The sequence below is a fragment of the Centruroides vittatus genome, unplaced genomic scaffold, assembly GCF_030686945.1.
Source record: "Centruroides vittatus isolate TY-2023 unplaced genomic scaffold, ASM3068694v2 contig_341, whole genome shotgun sequence".
NCBI classification, from domain to species: domain Eukaryota; kingdom Metazoa; phylum Arthropoda; class Arachnida; order Scorpiones; family Buthidae; genus Centruroides; species Centruroides vittatus.
In genome coordinates, this window is record NW_027122166.1 from 2708455 (window position 1) to 2724081 (window position 15627).

General features: G+C 27.1%; 1 protein-coding gene across 2 annotated transcripts in view; it reads left to right on the plus strand.

The window, feature by feature from the left end:
* LOC136974087 (unconventional myosin-IXb-like) overlaps positions 1 to 15627 on the plus strand; it is a 99663-nt gene that overhangs the window by 19257 nt on the left and 64779 nt on the right. For both annotated transcript variants that reach the window (XM_067268878.1, XM_067268879.1), the window contains exons 2-3: positions 1482 to 2382; positions 8699 to 8793. In XM_067268878.1, the coding sequence (XP_067124979.1) occupies positions 1552 to 2382; positions 8699 to 8793 (926 nt within the window). In that variant the 5' untranslated portion in view covers positions 1482 to 1551. The remainder of the gene's footprint in view (positions 1 to 1481; positions 2383 to 8698; positions 8794 to 15627) is intronic.

Here is a 15627-nt window from a genome sequence, read left to right on the forward strand (position 1 = left end):
AGGAAATTGTTTTTGTGATTTTAAACAAATGTGAATTTTAATATCTTTATTCTTGTATGTTGTTAGCTGTGTATTTAAAAACTAAGAATTTTTTAAAATATGATATCTTGATTGAATACATATCAGATTAAACAATTTCTACCTTGGTCAATCCTTATTATATATATATAATGGAATAACAAATATCCTGTATTGTGATGACTTAAATTACCACATGCTGGCTATCATGTTTAAAGAGATTGCTTTAATTATAAAAGACTTGGATAAACCAAGCATTATCTGGTTAAAATACATTATACAACCTTGATCTCAGGTCCAGTAAAAAGTTTGATTGATGATGATAACATTTTTGATCTTCTCCAAAGATGATCATCAGATTTTTAGAGAAGATTGAAAATGTTTGTATTGTGAATTAAACCTTTTTTCTAGACCTGATCAAGGTTGTATGGTGTTATATTTTGTTAATCCTAGTTCTATCCAATATGTGGGCTTTAGCCATAACATATGCAAAAGTATAGTATGCAATATATTAACAAATTTAGGCCTATATAATAATTCGTACAGTACATCAAATCATTAGTTACAATTTGGAACAAGTCAATAGAGCAAAACCTTGCTTTAAAACAGTAAGAGAGCACTGAGTCATTTCCATTGCTTAGGTTAAGTCTCTACTGTCAATGAAATTATATCATAAATTTCTTTTATATATTTATATGTCTTTGGCTGTATAGTAATTCTCCTCCTCCTACAGACCCTAGAAATTCTGAATCATTTGAAAGAAATTAGGATAGTTCCTTCTTTCTAGACACTTCAAGATTGTACTGTTATTAAATCTGTTGCTTTTGGAAGCAACAGATTTAATTACTGATGAGACAGAAATGTATCATTCATCAGTTACACAAAAATAAATTAGGAAGTTGTTAACAATAACATTTTAATTTATTCAAATTCTAAGTTACTGATCTCAATAGTAATGAAGTGAGTGTCAAGTTTCATAACTGGAACAATAAGATTGATAAGATTAAAGTAATTTTTGTTTTAATAAATTTAATTAGTGATTAAATACTCAAATCTATATTAAAAAATTTATTATACTTTAAAAATATACTTGATTATTAAATTAAATTTTTTATATAATTAAATCTGTTTTTATAAAATATTTATTGTAGAGCTGTTAATAGCGAGATTGAGGCCGAAGTTTTCAACGTGAAAACGTGTACATCGGACGTTCAACGCTGCTTTCCTGTAAGCCTAGAAGTTTGACAATGGTGTTTGGCTAGTCAGTGGAATCATGCTCGACATTCCAAACACCATTGTCAAACTTCTAGGCTTACAGGAAAGCAGTGTTGAACGTCTGATGTACACGTTTTCGCATTTAAAACTTTGGCCTCAACCCCGTTATTATTTAAGAATTGTGTAATATAGACATTTTATGTTGTGCATTGTAATCAAAATTTACTTTATGTATTTTTTCTTTGTAGATGATAGGATGTTCATGACTCAACTACATGATGAATGAAATAAGACAAATGTGTGTCAGTGAAAGAAACCATGTCAAATGCAAGATTTATTCTCCAAGTCCATGTTGGCACTTTCAGCACATTTTACGAAGCTCTGTCAATAGAAGCAAGCAAACAGACAATATCAGATGAAATAGTTTCATGTGTTGTAGAAAAATTAGGTCTTAAATATCCTCAGAATTATGAATTGGCAGAAGTGGTGTATGATGCCAATGGACAGGACTGCAAAGAAAGGAGATTGGGAGGTACTGAATCTCCTGTTGCATTACAATTATTATGGCCTCGGCCCACCTCCCTTGTTGAATGTGATAGGGAGTTTCAAGCTCCCCAATATCGTTTCTGCTTACGCCAGAAATTTAGTGACAGTGCTCGTCATGGTTTGTTATGGCCAGATAGTACTGATCATAAATTAATTCAAGAATATTTTTTAAGATTCTTGTATCAGCCAAGGGATAAGGAATATACAGATCTGTGCCAGCTTCCAAATTTAACAGAACAAACTTTACTAGAAAATTTGAAAGTTAGATTTGAAAAGGGTCATATATACACTTATGTTGGCTCTATACTAATAGCTGTAAATCCATTTAGATTTTATCCTATATATAATCCAAAATATGTAAAACTTTATCAAAATCATCAACTAGGTGATCTACCACCTCACATTTTTGCTATAGCAGATGCAGGCTATCAGTTAATGCTCCGGCAGCGAAAGAATCAATGTATTGTTATATCGGGAGAAAGTGGATCTGGGAAGACAGAAAGTACACATTTATTATTACATCATTTAACTGCTCTTAGTCAAAAAGGCACTCATGGAAGTGGAGTGGAACAAACTATTCTAAGTGCAAGTCCTGTTTTAGAGGTAAGAATTTTTCTTGTTGCTTTAAAAAAATTGTATTACTTCAATGATTAAAATAACTATTAAACTTGTAAAAATAAGATTCATTTTATAAGTTCAAGATCAGTTATATTGTTAGAATTGGCTCTGTACAGAAGTTTTATTGAGATTTAGTAGGTTATATAGCTGAATTTATTATTATAGAAAAATGAGCTCAAAAATTTTATGGCTACCATATACAACAGTGATGCAACCTTTTCTAGATGAGGACTGCTGTGCAACAACTTTCAAAAATTTGAAGTGTACCATTATACTAAACTTAAACTGAAACAAGTCTGTTTATTATATTTTTTTTAAGGTATGCTTCTGTTTGTATCCAGAATCTTCCTTTCTTAACCATAAATAATTTTTCACCATTAGGTAAAATTGCAGTTTTATCTAAATAATGAAATCATATTATAATGGAAATTTTTTTTGTTGTTTGGTAAAAACACTTAAGTGTTTAAATAGTAAACTGTATCAATCCTTTAATTATTAATAATAAAAATTATTGTAGTGTTGTTTGTTTTTATCAAATATAATGTGTTTTATTTTTAGTCAGATTTTATATTTTATAATTCAGTGTTGTTAAACCACATTTTTCTTTGTTTATATTTAAAATATAAAATGTTTATTTTCAAAGTGTTTAATATTTCTTAATGTTAAATTTATTAAGTTTTTGTCTCCAAGACAATTAAAAATTGGACCATCTATAAATATGTAACCTGTAATGACTCAGTTTATCTAAATAATTGTGTATATGACAATGGTCTACTTAAATGGATATTGTTTAAATATTTGGCACTTAGATAATTAGTGTTTTTTTTATTATACTTAATTTATAAGTGAACTTTTTAAATTATCTTAAAACATTTTACTTTGAACTTGTTCTTTTGTTTTAGATACTCAGTCAGCATGTTTTAAAATAACTTACCTTTTGTAATACTGTATTTCATTTTGATATGTGATATTAGAAAAGTTTTGTTTCCCTGCTATTGTCAATCAATTTTTATACCAATTAAATATATTATTAATAATTACTATCAGTACTTAATAAACTATGCAATTATGATTTTGTTAATTGTAAAAGTATTTTTATATGAATATTGAGTCTGCAAAACTGGTAAAAGAAGTATTTTAAAATATTCTGCTTTTCTTTTATGTCAAATAAAGGCAATATAATACTTCTCAAAAAATCTCTTAATTTCAGTTTTCTGTAACAATTTATAATTTTTAACTAATGTTCATGTTTAGCTTTTCACTTCCTAAAATGTGGAATTCACTTAATGAAAATTTTAAAAATAAAATTAAACTATAAAATCAACAACTATTCTTTGAAATAATGACATTATTACAATGTTTAGTATTATAATTATAAGCATTATAAATATTGACATTTATTTAAAATGCTTTGATAATTATTTATAATGCTTAATTTATAATGCTTAAGTTTCTTCTATCATTCATTTTAAACCATTTTGTTTAAAACATCTGTTTTACATTTATACTGATGTTCTATATTACTTGAAAGATGAGTACTTTGTATAGTCTACAGTATATTTTTACTATATACCATATGGAAAGATTTCTCAGAGTTGAAAACAACTGCATAAAATATCATTTATATATATATTATAGTGTGTGTGTTTTTTTTATCATTACTATCAGAGTTTAAATAGTAAAAAATTCTCTATTTAATTTAATAATTTCAGTTTAAAAAATTAATTCCAATATAGATAACATGATAAGTCTACAAAAACATTAAATAGTTTAACAAATTAGTCTTAGTTTTTTATAATCAACATTAATTCTCCAATGACATATAATCTTAAAAGATATCATACATCTGTTTACAAGGATATGGATAACTGGTTAATGTATTTAGCATGAGTCTGAAAGAAATTTAGTTTTCATCTGACTCAAATGTGTGCTTTTATTTATTTTTGTTTTTTGTTAAGAAAAATAGCTCTTTTGACAACTTCTTATATACCATATTTACTCACATATAGATGAGATTTTTATTCATTTATCACAACTTCAAATTCCCAGGTGATCCTATACTCGCGAGCAAAAATTCTTTGTGTTTTTGCAAATAATTTTTGTGAACCATATATTCACATTTTTTACCGGATGCTTACCCTCTTTTATTTAAAAATATAAGTATTTTATCTGGGTCACTTGAATCATTCTTGTATATTGTCAGGAGTAAAGATGAATAGCAATAGGAAAAGCAAAGCTTTTGAATTGAATTCCAGATTGAAATTCCAAAATCACATGGAAACTCAATATAAGTTTTAATCCATTCCCACGTGAAAACAGATGATTATTTGGAAATCAGAATTCAGAGAAACTCGTAAGTGTAATCGACAGATAGTAGATTTAACTGTTAAGAATTGGCAAAATAGGTTCCCAATTGTCCAGCTTTACATGAACAAATTAATGTTGTTGATTTTACAAGAGTTTTCCTTAAAGTTTAAAATGCCAGTAATTTTTGCGAGACAATGTGTGCATTTACATTCATTTGATACTGTACTTGTGATTAAACAAAATAAAATTAGAATTGTATTAATAAATCTGATTTTCTTTATTTTGATCTTTAAAATCACACCTCGTCCTATATGCGAGTAATTACAGTATGTATGTATGACAAATAACTTTATAAGAATAAATAATAAGTACAGCTTTTTAAAGTCAAAGCTAAAATAAGATAATTAACAAATAGTAGTTTCTGATAACTCAAAAATATAGTTAGTTTAGATACAATTTTCTTAACTAGTATATCAAATATCATAGTGTGATAGTACTCTATAGTAAAGCAAATTACCTTCTTAATAACTGGAATGAATCAACAAAGCACAATCAACGAAACTTTTAATATCCAGTAATGAAAATTTAATGTAAAAGTTGACAAACGTTTTTGATCTTAAACAGGATTTGCACCAGGTCAACATTCTATTCCAAATTGGAATGCTCAGAACACAAGTTATAAAAAATTTAAACATGTTTTAAATAATTAGAACATAAAATGTAACAATGTAACATGAAACATATAAATATACAAAATCAGTGGTATTTTTAAGATTTATAGAATTAAATCTGATATAAATATAATACATAACATATTACAAAATGATGATAATTAATTTATTATTTTCTGGTTTTTCATATATGCATTGCCATGCATAAGAGATGCTTTTTCCATCTTTAAAATTAATATAATTGCCATTCAGGCTGGCCATGTATATTTTGTAATTCTTCTAGATCCCTGAAGTGGTCATAAAAATATCACCAATTTTCTATATATGTTTGATGTTACATCATTATATTTTACATTAGAATGCTCAGAACTATGTTTAAATTTTTGAAAACTTTTGTTCTGAGCATTCTAATTTGGAATAGAATGTTGATCTGATACAGATCTTGTTTAAGATTGAAAATGTTTATTAACTTTTATATTAAATTTTTTTTACTTGATCAGTAATTCTCAACTACTGTGCTGTGAAATTTTTGAAGTGTGCCGCCACTGTGAATACTCATACATAAGCAACATCAGACAAGTAGTTCAATCAGTCTAACTTCCTAGGGCAGGGATGGCAAACCTATGGCACTCATTGTATCATATGATTTCTGTCTTTTTCAATCATCCTTTCTGTTTATCTCCTGATCATCTTTTTTTCAATCAGATTTTTTACATTTATTCGAATTAAAGCATATTTGTTTAATTTCTTTAAATATCATTATTCAAAGTCTAAGACATTGGCATGCATTAACATCTTTAAAGCTAAGTATGCTTACAATATGGCACGCGGACTCAAAAAGGTTTGCCATCCCTGTCCTAGGGCATGTTTGGAAATTGTAAAACCGGTGTTACCGGTAACTGCTGGTAGTTACCAAGGCATTTAGAAAATGTGACCTAAATAACCAACTGTGTTTAAAAATCACTGTTATGACATCACCGGTTGTCCTGTGGTACTTACCAAAGTAACCGTGTGTGCTGCCAAATTTTTACATTATTAAAAGTGTACTGTGACGAAAAAAAGTTGAGAATGACTGTACTAGATAGTAAAGTTCTGCTGTATGTGTTAATGTTAATGTGCTAATTTTGACCTTTAATATCTGCATGACCAACAAATCAATTTGGATAAAATTTAAGATATTTGGTGTTTGTGATAGTACTACAATTGTCTTAAATTTTGAATAAATGTATTGGACCATTTTGGAGTTATGTGATCTTATTTTGTCACCTAGATTTATGAGAAAGAATAGCAATACTAAGCTAATGAATAATCTAAATCTGCATATATTGAATAGCTCATTTGAGAGCTGACTTCTTCCTGTTTGTTCTTTTGAAAGTTTTATTTAAAAATATTGGATATTTATGAAATAATAGCTCATTTTTTAAATTTTAACGTATTATTGGTCTCAGCTATCACGGCATGATGTAGTGCAGGCTATTTCATGACTATCACATGAAAATAGAAGTATCATGTGATCTCAGATAATTATCATGTGACTTCACATCTAGCAATTAATTACTTTTGATCTATTAATTAATACAAGCCTAATGATTTTAAAAATACAGTATAAAATAATATAATATACTATTTTTTTAAATTTTGGCATGTTATTGATAAACATTTATCATATAGCATGACTTATAATATTGCACAAGCTGTTGTATGACTGTCAGGTAAATATAGAATTATCATGAAGACTTCTCTAGTTATTGCTGACTGAAAAACTGAAATTTCATAAACTGATGGAATCAGGTTAAAGAGTAAACTTCTTTTATTTAGATGTTTTCAGTGAACTTTTGAAAATTGTGGCATAAGAATACTGGAAGCAGATTTGACATTAAGACTCAACATGTGAATAAAGTGCACATTACACAGACTATAACTAAGGAAGTTTTGGATGAAACATAATCACCATGATGATAAATTAGGAAAACAAGAATCATCACAGAAGAAGCTTTGAGCTTTAATTTATGCCCTAAAGTTGTTTCACCTACAATAATTTGGCTGAACTTTAGAGTACCTTTGTGCAGTATTAGTGAAGGAACATTACTATTGCAACATATCAAATGGCAGCATGACATCCACTATCAAAATGGTGACTATGCAGTAGAATTATAGCCATGTTTCCACAGTTGCAAACATATTTTGATGACTTTTGTCTTCCAGCAGATGGGACTCCACCTCATTGGCACACTGAGATGCATCAACATCTTAATATGGAATCCCCACTGCTGGATTGGACGTTTCAGTAATGATAAATTAGTGCTGTACAGATGGCCTCTCAGATCTCCAGACCTCACATTATATGATTCCCCCCCTTAGGGGTTTGTAAAGGTTACATTTTGTGTTCCAACATTACCCACATCTTTGGCAGAGTGTTGGGACCACGTTACTACTGTGATGACGACCATCCAGGGAGACATGTTATAACTTATGGAGCAAACTGGACTACCACTTGGACATGTGTTGTTAAAGAATATGCATAGAAAATCTAGCCCTATGAAACTTTGATTTGTGTTTAGGACTTCAGCATCCTAAACACAAACTTGGACAATTTCTAGTTTTTTAAATGTATTTATTACTCAAGGTTAAATTTGAATTATTGTCAGTAAATACAATTCATTTATAACAACCCTGTATTCTACACATTATGGGAAAAATTTTTGAGACTTAGGGAAAATTTGAAAGTGTTTAGTGTAAATTGGCATAAATCAAACTGGCATAAAATGAGGGCAGCAATTTATGTAAGCTGAAGCTAAAATTTAGCTAAAAAGGTGGAAGACAGTCTTTATGGCTTCTTCTGCCATAAAGACTGATGTGAAAAGGATAAAATATGAAAACATTTATTGTCTCTTTCAGTTTTGTGAATATATTTTATATTTCATTGTTGTCCTGGCCATTTTATTAATTAAAGTTAGAATGCCAAGTGTTTATTTTATCAAATCAAATTTTGAGGATTGCATTATTTAGATGATTTAATTTTTTATAAATATCTTTTACCTTAATTATTCTGATGTAAATACATTTAGTTAACCAATACAATAAAACTTGATGTATTGAAATGAAAAGTTTTTAAATTAATGTTAGTCTGTTTATACTAATAATATATAGTGTGCACACTCAATAAGTTTATTGAAATAGTTAGAACAAAGGTATATTTTGTGTTTATAATAGAAGACAAATTTGTAATGTTTCAGGAATCTTAATTGAATTAGTAATTAAATTATTTTATGGTAATGAAAAAAATGTGTGTTGGTTAATTTGCTTTTGTTTTATTTTTTAAGGCATTTGGAAATGCTAAAACTAAGCATAATAACAACTCAAGTCGATTTGGAAAATTTATTCAAGTTAATTATAAAGAAAATGGCCAAGTTCATGGGTATTTATAATTTTATATTATTATTGTGACATTTATAAATTTTATAGTTAGTTTTACTAAAAAAATTTTATTTATTAATATAAACAACAATATAGTAAACCAAGCCTGAATTATTTGTTAATAATCAAATAACATTGGATTCTTTATTGGGCTATAACCTTGCTACTTAAATTTTAAGTAGTGAGGTTATAGCCCAATAAGGAATATACTTAAAATTACTAATTAAAATTTCTAATATACTTAAAATTATAAATATATATTTATAATTTTAAGTATGATTTTAGAGATTTTTAATAGATTATTTATAGATTTTTAATAGATTAATAGAATAATGTTAGAGATTTTATATATATATATATATTACATAATATCTGTTTATTTAATTAGCTATAGCAATAGTGAATTAGGCATTATTGTTTGATTATTAAAAAATATTTTGGGCTTGGTTTGCTATATGATTATTAAAGCTAGGACATCTACATATTTGCCAATCATCAGCATTTTGTATTTCTGACAGTGGACATGTCTCTCTTCCCTTCTGTCAATGTTTTTAAAGAATTGATATTATCACATAAACACTTCATTTAACAATCTTACGCCAATATATAGTATGTGCTGATGGTGTATGTATTTTATTACAAACAACTGAAGTGAATCAGAACGATGTTGTTCAATTGGGATGAACAATTGAATGAATCAGAACGATTCATTCAATTGGGGAAAGAACCAAGATTGAATTTTATATATAGGCCTATGTATGTTGGTATAAGTTTGAGAATCTCAGCTCAAATGTGATAATTTTAAATGGCAGATATGGTAAATTGCATCTTCAAGTCTGGCAATGTTAGTGCCCTTATGTTGGCAGTTAAATCAGTTATGGCCAACTTATTATTAGAAGGAAAAGAGTACTTTTACAGTTAGACCAAATTATTGAGCAGTGCTACAGTTTCTCAATCCAAAAAGAATAAACATCTAATTCACCACTTAAGAATTTACAGATCATAAGATATGAACTTTGTCAAGAAAAGAAACTAGATGGTTCTTTGAGATTTGTGAGATTTTACAAAGATTTGTAATCTTTATAAAATAGTAAAATAGGCTGATGATGGTTTTGTCATACATCATTAAAGGGCCTCTCATGCATTGTGATGTGACAAATGAAAAAGATATTATGTATAATAATAAAAAGTAAGAGAGAGAGAGAATAAATCACGAGTTCTTCAAACAAATTCTTAATTGCAGTGAAAGTCAATAAATTGACTGATAGCAACTGTCATGAGTTCACTATGGGCGCGTTTTTTTATGCAGTGAAAGTGTAGCGAAATGACGTCACGAGCAGTGTTGGCCATTTAGAAACGGGTTTCAGAGAATTAGCTGTAAAGCGCTTCTCGAGCGCTGCATAAAAAAACGCGCCTTATTACTAACAAAGCAAATTACAGCACAAACACTTATAGCGGGAAGCAGAGGCACTCATCATGCAACAATATCAAGACTCTTAACAGATCAAGATGGAACACATCTACATGACACATCATAAATCTACACCTAGACTTGTAATGTGTCCCATAATACTTGACTTTTTTAAAATTGTGATGATAGATCATAAAGCTTTTGCCATACTCTTGACAGTGTTTATGGCAATAGCTTTATAAAGTATTAAATGCAGAGATAAATTTTGTTTATTAAAGGTATTTAATATAAGCCTTGTGCAATATCAATGTTAAAAAAGAAGAATTTTTTGCTTTTTATGTCATCAGTGTTTTTATTCAAAAATCATCGTTTTTCTACCAATGCCCCAGCTATTCCCCATACTAAAAGTTGGCAAGTATGCATCTAAGCACTAAAAATCATATAACTTATATTCCCTAGTCTTAATGATGTATACAAGGCATCACATTTTAATCATTGCACATGAATATCTTGAGAAGTTTGCATCCTCCAAAGAAAATATTCCAAACAAAGTTTTTTACTATATCAAAGGGGCTTCAGGATGAAGGTTAACTAATAACCATCCATGGTCCATCAGTTTATTCCAATGTAGTGACCTGCTTATTCAATTAAAAAACTCACCCCTTGTGACTTCTGGTTATGAGGCTATTTGAAAATGTGAGTTTATACAAGTGGAGTTGCATATTTATTAGAACTAGAGGCAAATTGAAAGGGAAGTGAATCTCACAAGTTGTGACATGTTACACTTGGCTGTGTTAATCAAACTCAATTACAATCAGCAGTGATATTCAGCGGGTTCGCACAGGTTCAGCCGAACCCATTGGTAAAATTTTCAGTTTCCCGAACCTTGTTAAACACACCTAACATTTCTCAGTGGTTTTGTTTCTTTTTAAAAATATATTAAAATATATGTATTATACTCTGTAACACTACTGAACTAGAGCCTTATACTCCGTTCGCACCAAGCATTTCAATCTAGATTGTGAGCTAGGTCGGGGACTATGCCTTGGTGCAATCTCTCTCGACCGAAACGAGGTTTAATCGTGATCGATTCAAGAGAGTTCTTGAAACTAGATCCAGTGATAAGAGAAATCCCACAATCTCACGTACGCGAGATAATACAAGATGGCTGTGGAACATGTGTTGGGCTATGGACAGCGAAATAAAAAGGATATTGTATTTCGAGAGATGATGACACCTGTTTACTATGAGTAGTGCCATTCGGGGTGAAAAATTTCTCTGCTTAAAGGAGGAAAAAAAAGGTCGACAGCACTAATATACTATTGTTACCTGGTCTTCGCCCAGGACCCCTTACGTTCCAAATATGCCACTGATTATTAGATATATCGCAAGAAAAGGTATTGTATTTATTTCTAGCCAAAACTTCCACTTTGTTTGTCGGGTGATTGTCAGGGAAAAATTTTCTGCTGGTGAACCCTTTGTTAAATATTTCGAATATCACCACTGATTACAATATATGACTGATAGTAATGAAAAGAATATTGAACAGTTTCTTTGATGCTACCATGACATTGGTACTCATATAGAACCCCTAGTGGCAAAAATTGCAACTATTTTTGAAACTGACTAGTTTTCTCATTATATGTTATGGACTAAGTGATTAATAGGGGCATTATAAACAATGCCCAGTCATTATGAATAATGACAAACGACATTGGGAATTGTAATAAATTTCATGTTCTTTTTTGTGATTTGTCACATTGACTGGTCAATATGAATACTGCTAACATCTGTCAGGCAAAGTGGTGATGATGATGATGATGATGCTTTGAAGAATGATCATTTAACAAAATATAAAATATTTTACACCATATACCAGTTGATTTTTATGACAAAATTGTTTAATGTTAACAAAAGTATTAATACAGTTAATAATACTGGAATATTTTTTAAAAGTAAGTTTGTAACTGAATTTTCACAAATTATTTTGTTGAATGTGATGTGCAAAGTAATTGTCAAAGTTAATAAATAGAATCATTAAAATAAATTATATAGTGTGTGTTGATTAATAAAGAGTTTAATGTAATAAATATACCTACATTATATAAATAACATTGCTAGACCTGATATACTATAGAGCTAAATGCCAACCAAATGTGGAATTCTATTGGGCTATATATGGTTAAATTATGCAACCATGAGGCACTAGAGATAGTTCCTAACACCTCCCTCTAGTGCCAAATTGGTTGCATAATTTATTTAGTATTTAACCATATCTAGCCCAATAGAATTCGACATTGGTTGGAGTTTAGCTATACCTACATGAATATAAACCACATGATATGAGCAAGATTTTTCTTAAAATACTTTAAAATAATTCACAAAAATAAACAATTTATAATGAAAAAGTGGACTTTTTTAAAATCAAATTGCCCGAATGAAATGTAGCTTTACTCATAATGTCTGTCAATTTAATAAATTAATCAATATTTATCAGGCTGTGCAGCCATTTTAGTCATTATTCATAATGGCCTATTAATCACTTGGTCCATGTACATATTAATTGCTGACAGCCAACAAGATGGAATTAGTTTTTAAAATTTGATTCATTTATAAAACTTAATTTATTCTATATAGATTATTTTCATTATTAAATTAATTGTAAGTAATTTATCAATAATTGTTTTCAGAATTATATAATTTATTCATAATAATTAGTTTTAAAAAAGTAATTAGGATTTAAATACATTTTTGAAATGTATTGAACAGCATTATTTTGAAACTTACTGTACAGTAATTATTTAAATGTTAATAGGAGATTTTTAGTTATCAGGTGATATTAAAAATATAAATTGATATGTTTTGTTTTTTAATGAGCATTAAAAATTAAATATTGAAATATTCTTATTTTAAATTTTTCCATAAATAATTTAGTCATTAAGACAAAATAGATTACAAAAGAGAGATCATTTTACTAGTTTTAATGAATATTTTAAGTTTCAATTAGCATTAATAATTAAAATTTAATCATTTAGTTTCCTTTTTTCAGTAAAATAAAATAGCTGTTTTATTTATATTATTTAGTTATTAATTGATATAATGTTTGTATTAATTAAAATAATTATTTCTGATTGTATACATATAAAGTTTGTAAATCTAGGTATAGTTAAAAATTATTAAATCTTACTTATAAACTCTAACAAATAATTTAGGATATTAATAAAATTTTGGAAATGTAAAATTGAAAAATTAATGATGATATATTTTAATACTGATTCAAATTATTATGTGAAAAAAAATAATAAAAACTATATTTTATGGTTACTTTTTGTTTGTATTGAATTTTTTTTATAGATTTTATATAAACATAGTAATATCTTTCACTAGTAATTTAGACTGCATTAAAATTTTTATGTTTAAGGTACTTAAGAGTTATATTTACATTTAATAGTTGAAAACATTAGTAATAATAAATAGCCAATAGGATACAAAAATAAATAGTAAAAAAAAATTATTTTCTTCAGTGATCATTTATCTTACTGTATTTTATTTTTAATAACTGAGTTTGCTCAGATAGTTATTGTGTTTCACACAAAGCGAAATGAAATTTAAATCTAACATCTGTTTAATATTAATTATGAAACCATATTAAAAATGCTTGAGAACTATTTATTATGAAAGAAAATAACAATATAAATTAACTGAAAAAAACTTTAATTTTAAACATTATTTAGTGAAATAGCATTTATATTTGAGTCAGATAATTAAAACATTTACTTTCTGAGTATAAAGAAAGATAATTTATTATTATTATTTGAATGATATGATAAAAAAATTTTTTTAAAATAAAATTCTATCCTATTTCACTTGCAGTTATGATGGTCAGTTTTAAAAATCTCTGAAATTAAGTAATCTTTTATTATTAAAAGTAGAGGTGATTTCCCTCCCCTCTGTTTATTACTTAAACACAAATGCACACACAGCCTTGATCATTTACTCACTCTCTCATTCAATTTAAATTGTGTAGAGAATAAAGTAAATATAAATATTTGAGTGTAGAAATATATATCTGAACTTAGTAAAAATATAAGAATTTTTAGACATTCCTTTTCTATTGTGTGTTTTCTGAAAAGACAATTAACTTTCTTTTTTAATTTACATAATAACTATAAAATTGTAGTGCATTGCTAAATTTTACTAATTATTTATGATGAATTGCATTTTATATTTAAATTTGTCTTGCATATCAATTTTGTAATGATTAATGATGAAAATATTTTTAATGTTGAAGTTTGAGAGAGTTTATTTTTAGCAATTGCTTTTTTGAAATTGAAAATACTAATGATTTATCAATAAAAAAATAAATAAAATGCATTTTATAGTGTATTTAGCTTAAAATGTATAGTTTAAAAATGGACGAATAAATTGAAATTTTATTGCAAATTAATTCTAGAATTTAATATAGTTAATACAAATAATTTTAGAAAAAAAAAATTTATATTTTAAGCTATAATTTGAATATAATCTTTCCTTATCAAGAATGGTTTTGTTTTTTTCTCTCAGTTTTTATAAACTCAAGCTAATGGAGAAATAATATTAAAACATTTATAATTATAATTTTGATATAAATTACTCAAACAGTAATATTTTGTTTACTAAATAAAATCCTAAAGGTTATAGATTGAGTGAGTTTGTAACAAAGTAACTCATGTTTAAAATGTACAGTACATAAGTATTAATATTGCTAAATGTGTAATATTATGATGGCATGTAGCAATATATGTTGTTTCTCTGAATGCCTTGTGACATTTAGCAAAATTAGTATTACATTTCCTTTGAATGCTTTCCTCACTGTAGGATAGTTGATTCATCAAAAATTAACAGTTTGGAATATAATAAATTTAATAAGTTGTTATAAAATTTTTACTATTTAAAAACATATTTTTATATTAAAAATAGTTTAAATTATTATTTTTGAAATAATGCAGAACTTGTTCTAAAAATAAAACTACAAAAAAATTATTTGATATTGAATGTCTTTAAGTTTAGTCAAGAGTGTTTCATGATCTAGTTTTTCTTTTAATGTTATCTTTTCATCTCTGTTTCCTCAGGGAGATAAAATTGATGACAAGAATAATTAAATTACTTTGTATTATATTAATTAAAATTGAATGAAACAATTTTTTAAAAAGTAACAATTTTTTTTATAATTTTAATTGGAGTCAATAAATTTTGTTGAACATAGAAGAATAAGTTAGTTATATGATATTTTATACAAAATGTGAGTATTCAAAGAAATTTAAATCAAGCTTTACATAATAAATAATAAATGTTTATACATATATAGGCATAAATACAATACATATAAAACATTTGTTATATATTTAAATCTTAGATAATAATTAAATGTTATTAGTAAGCTTA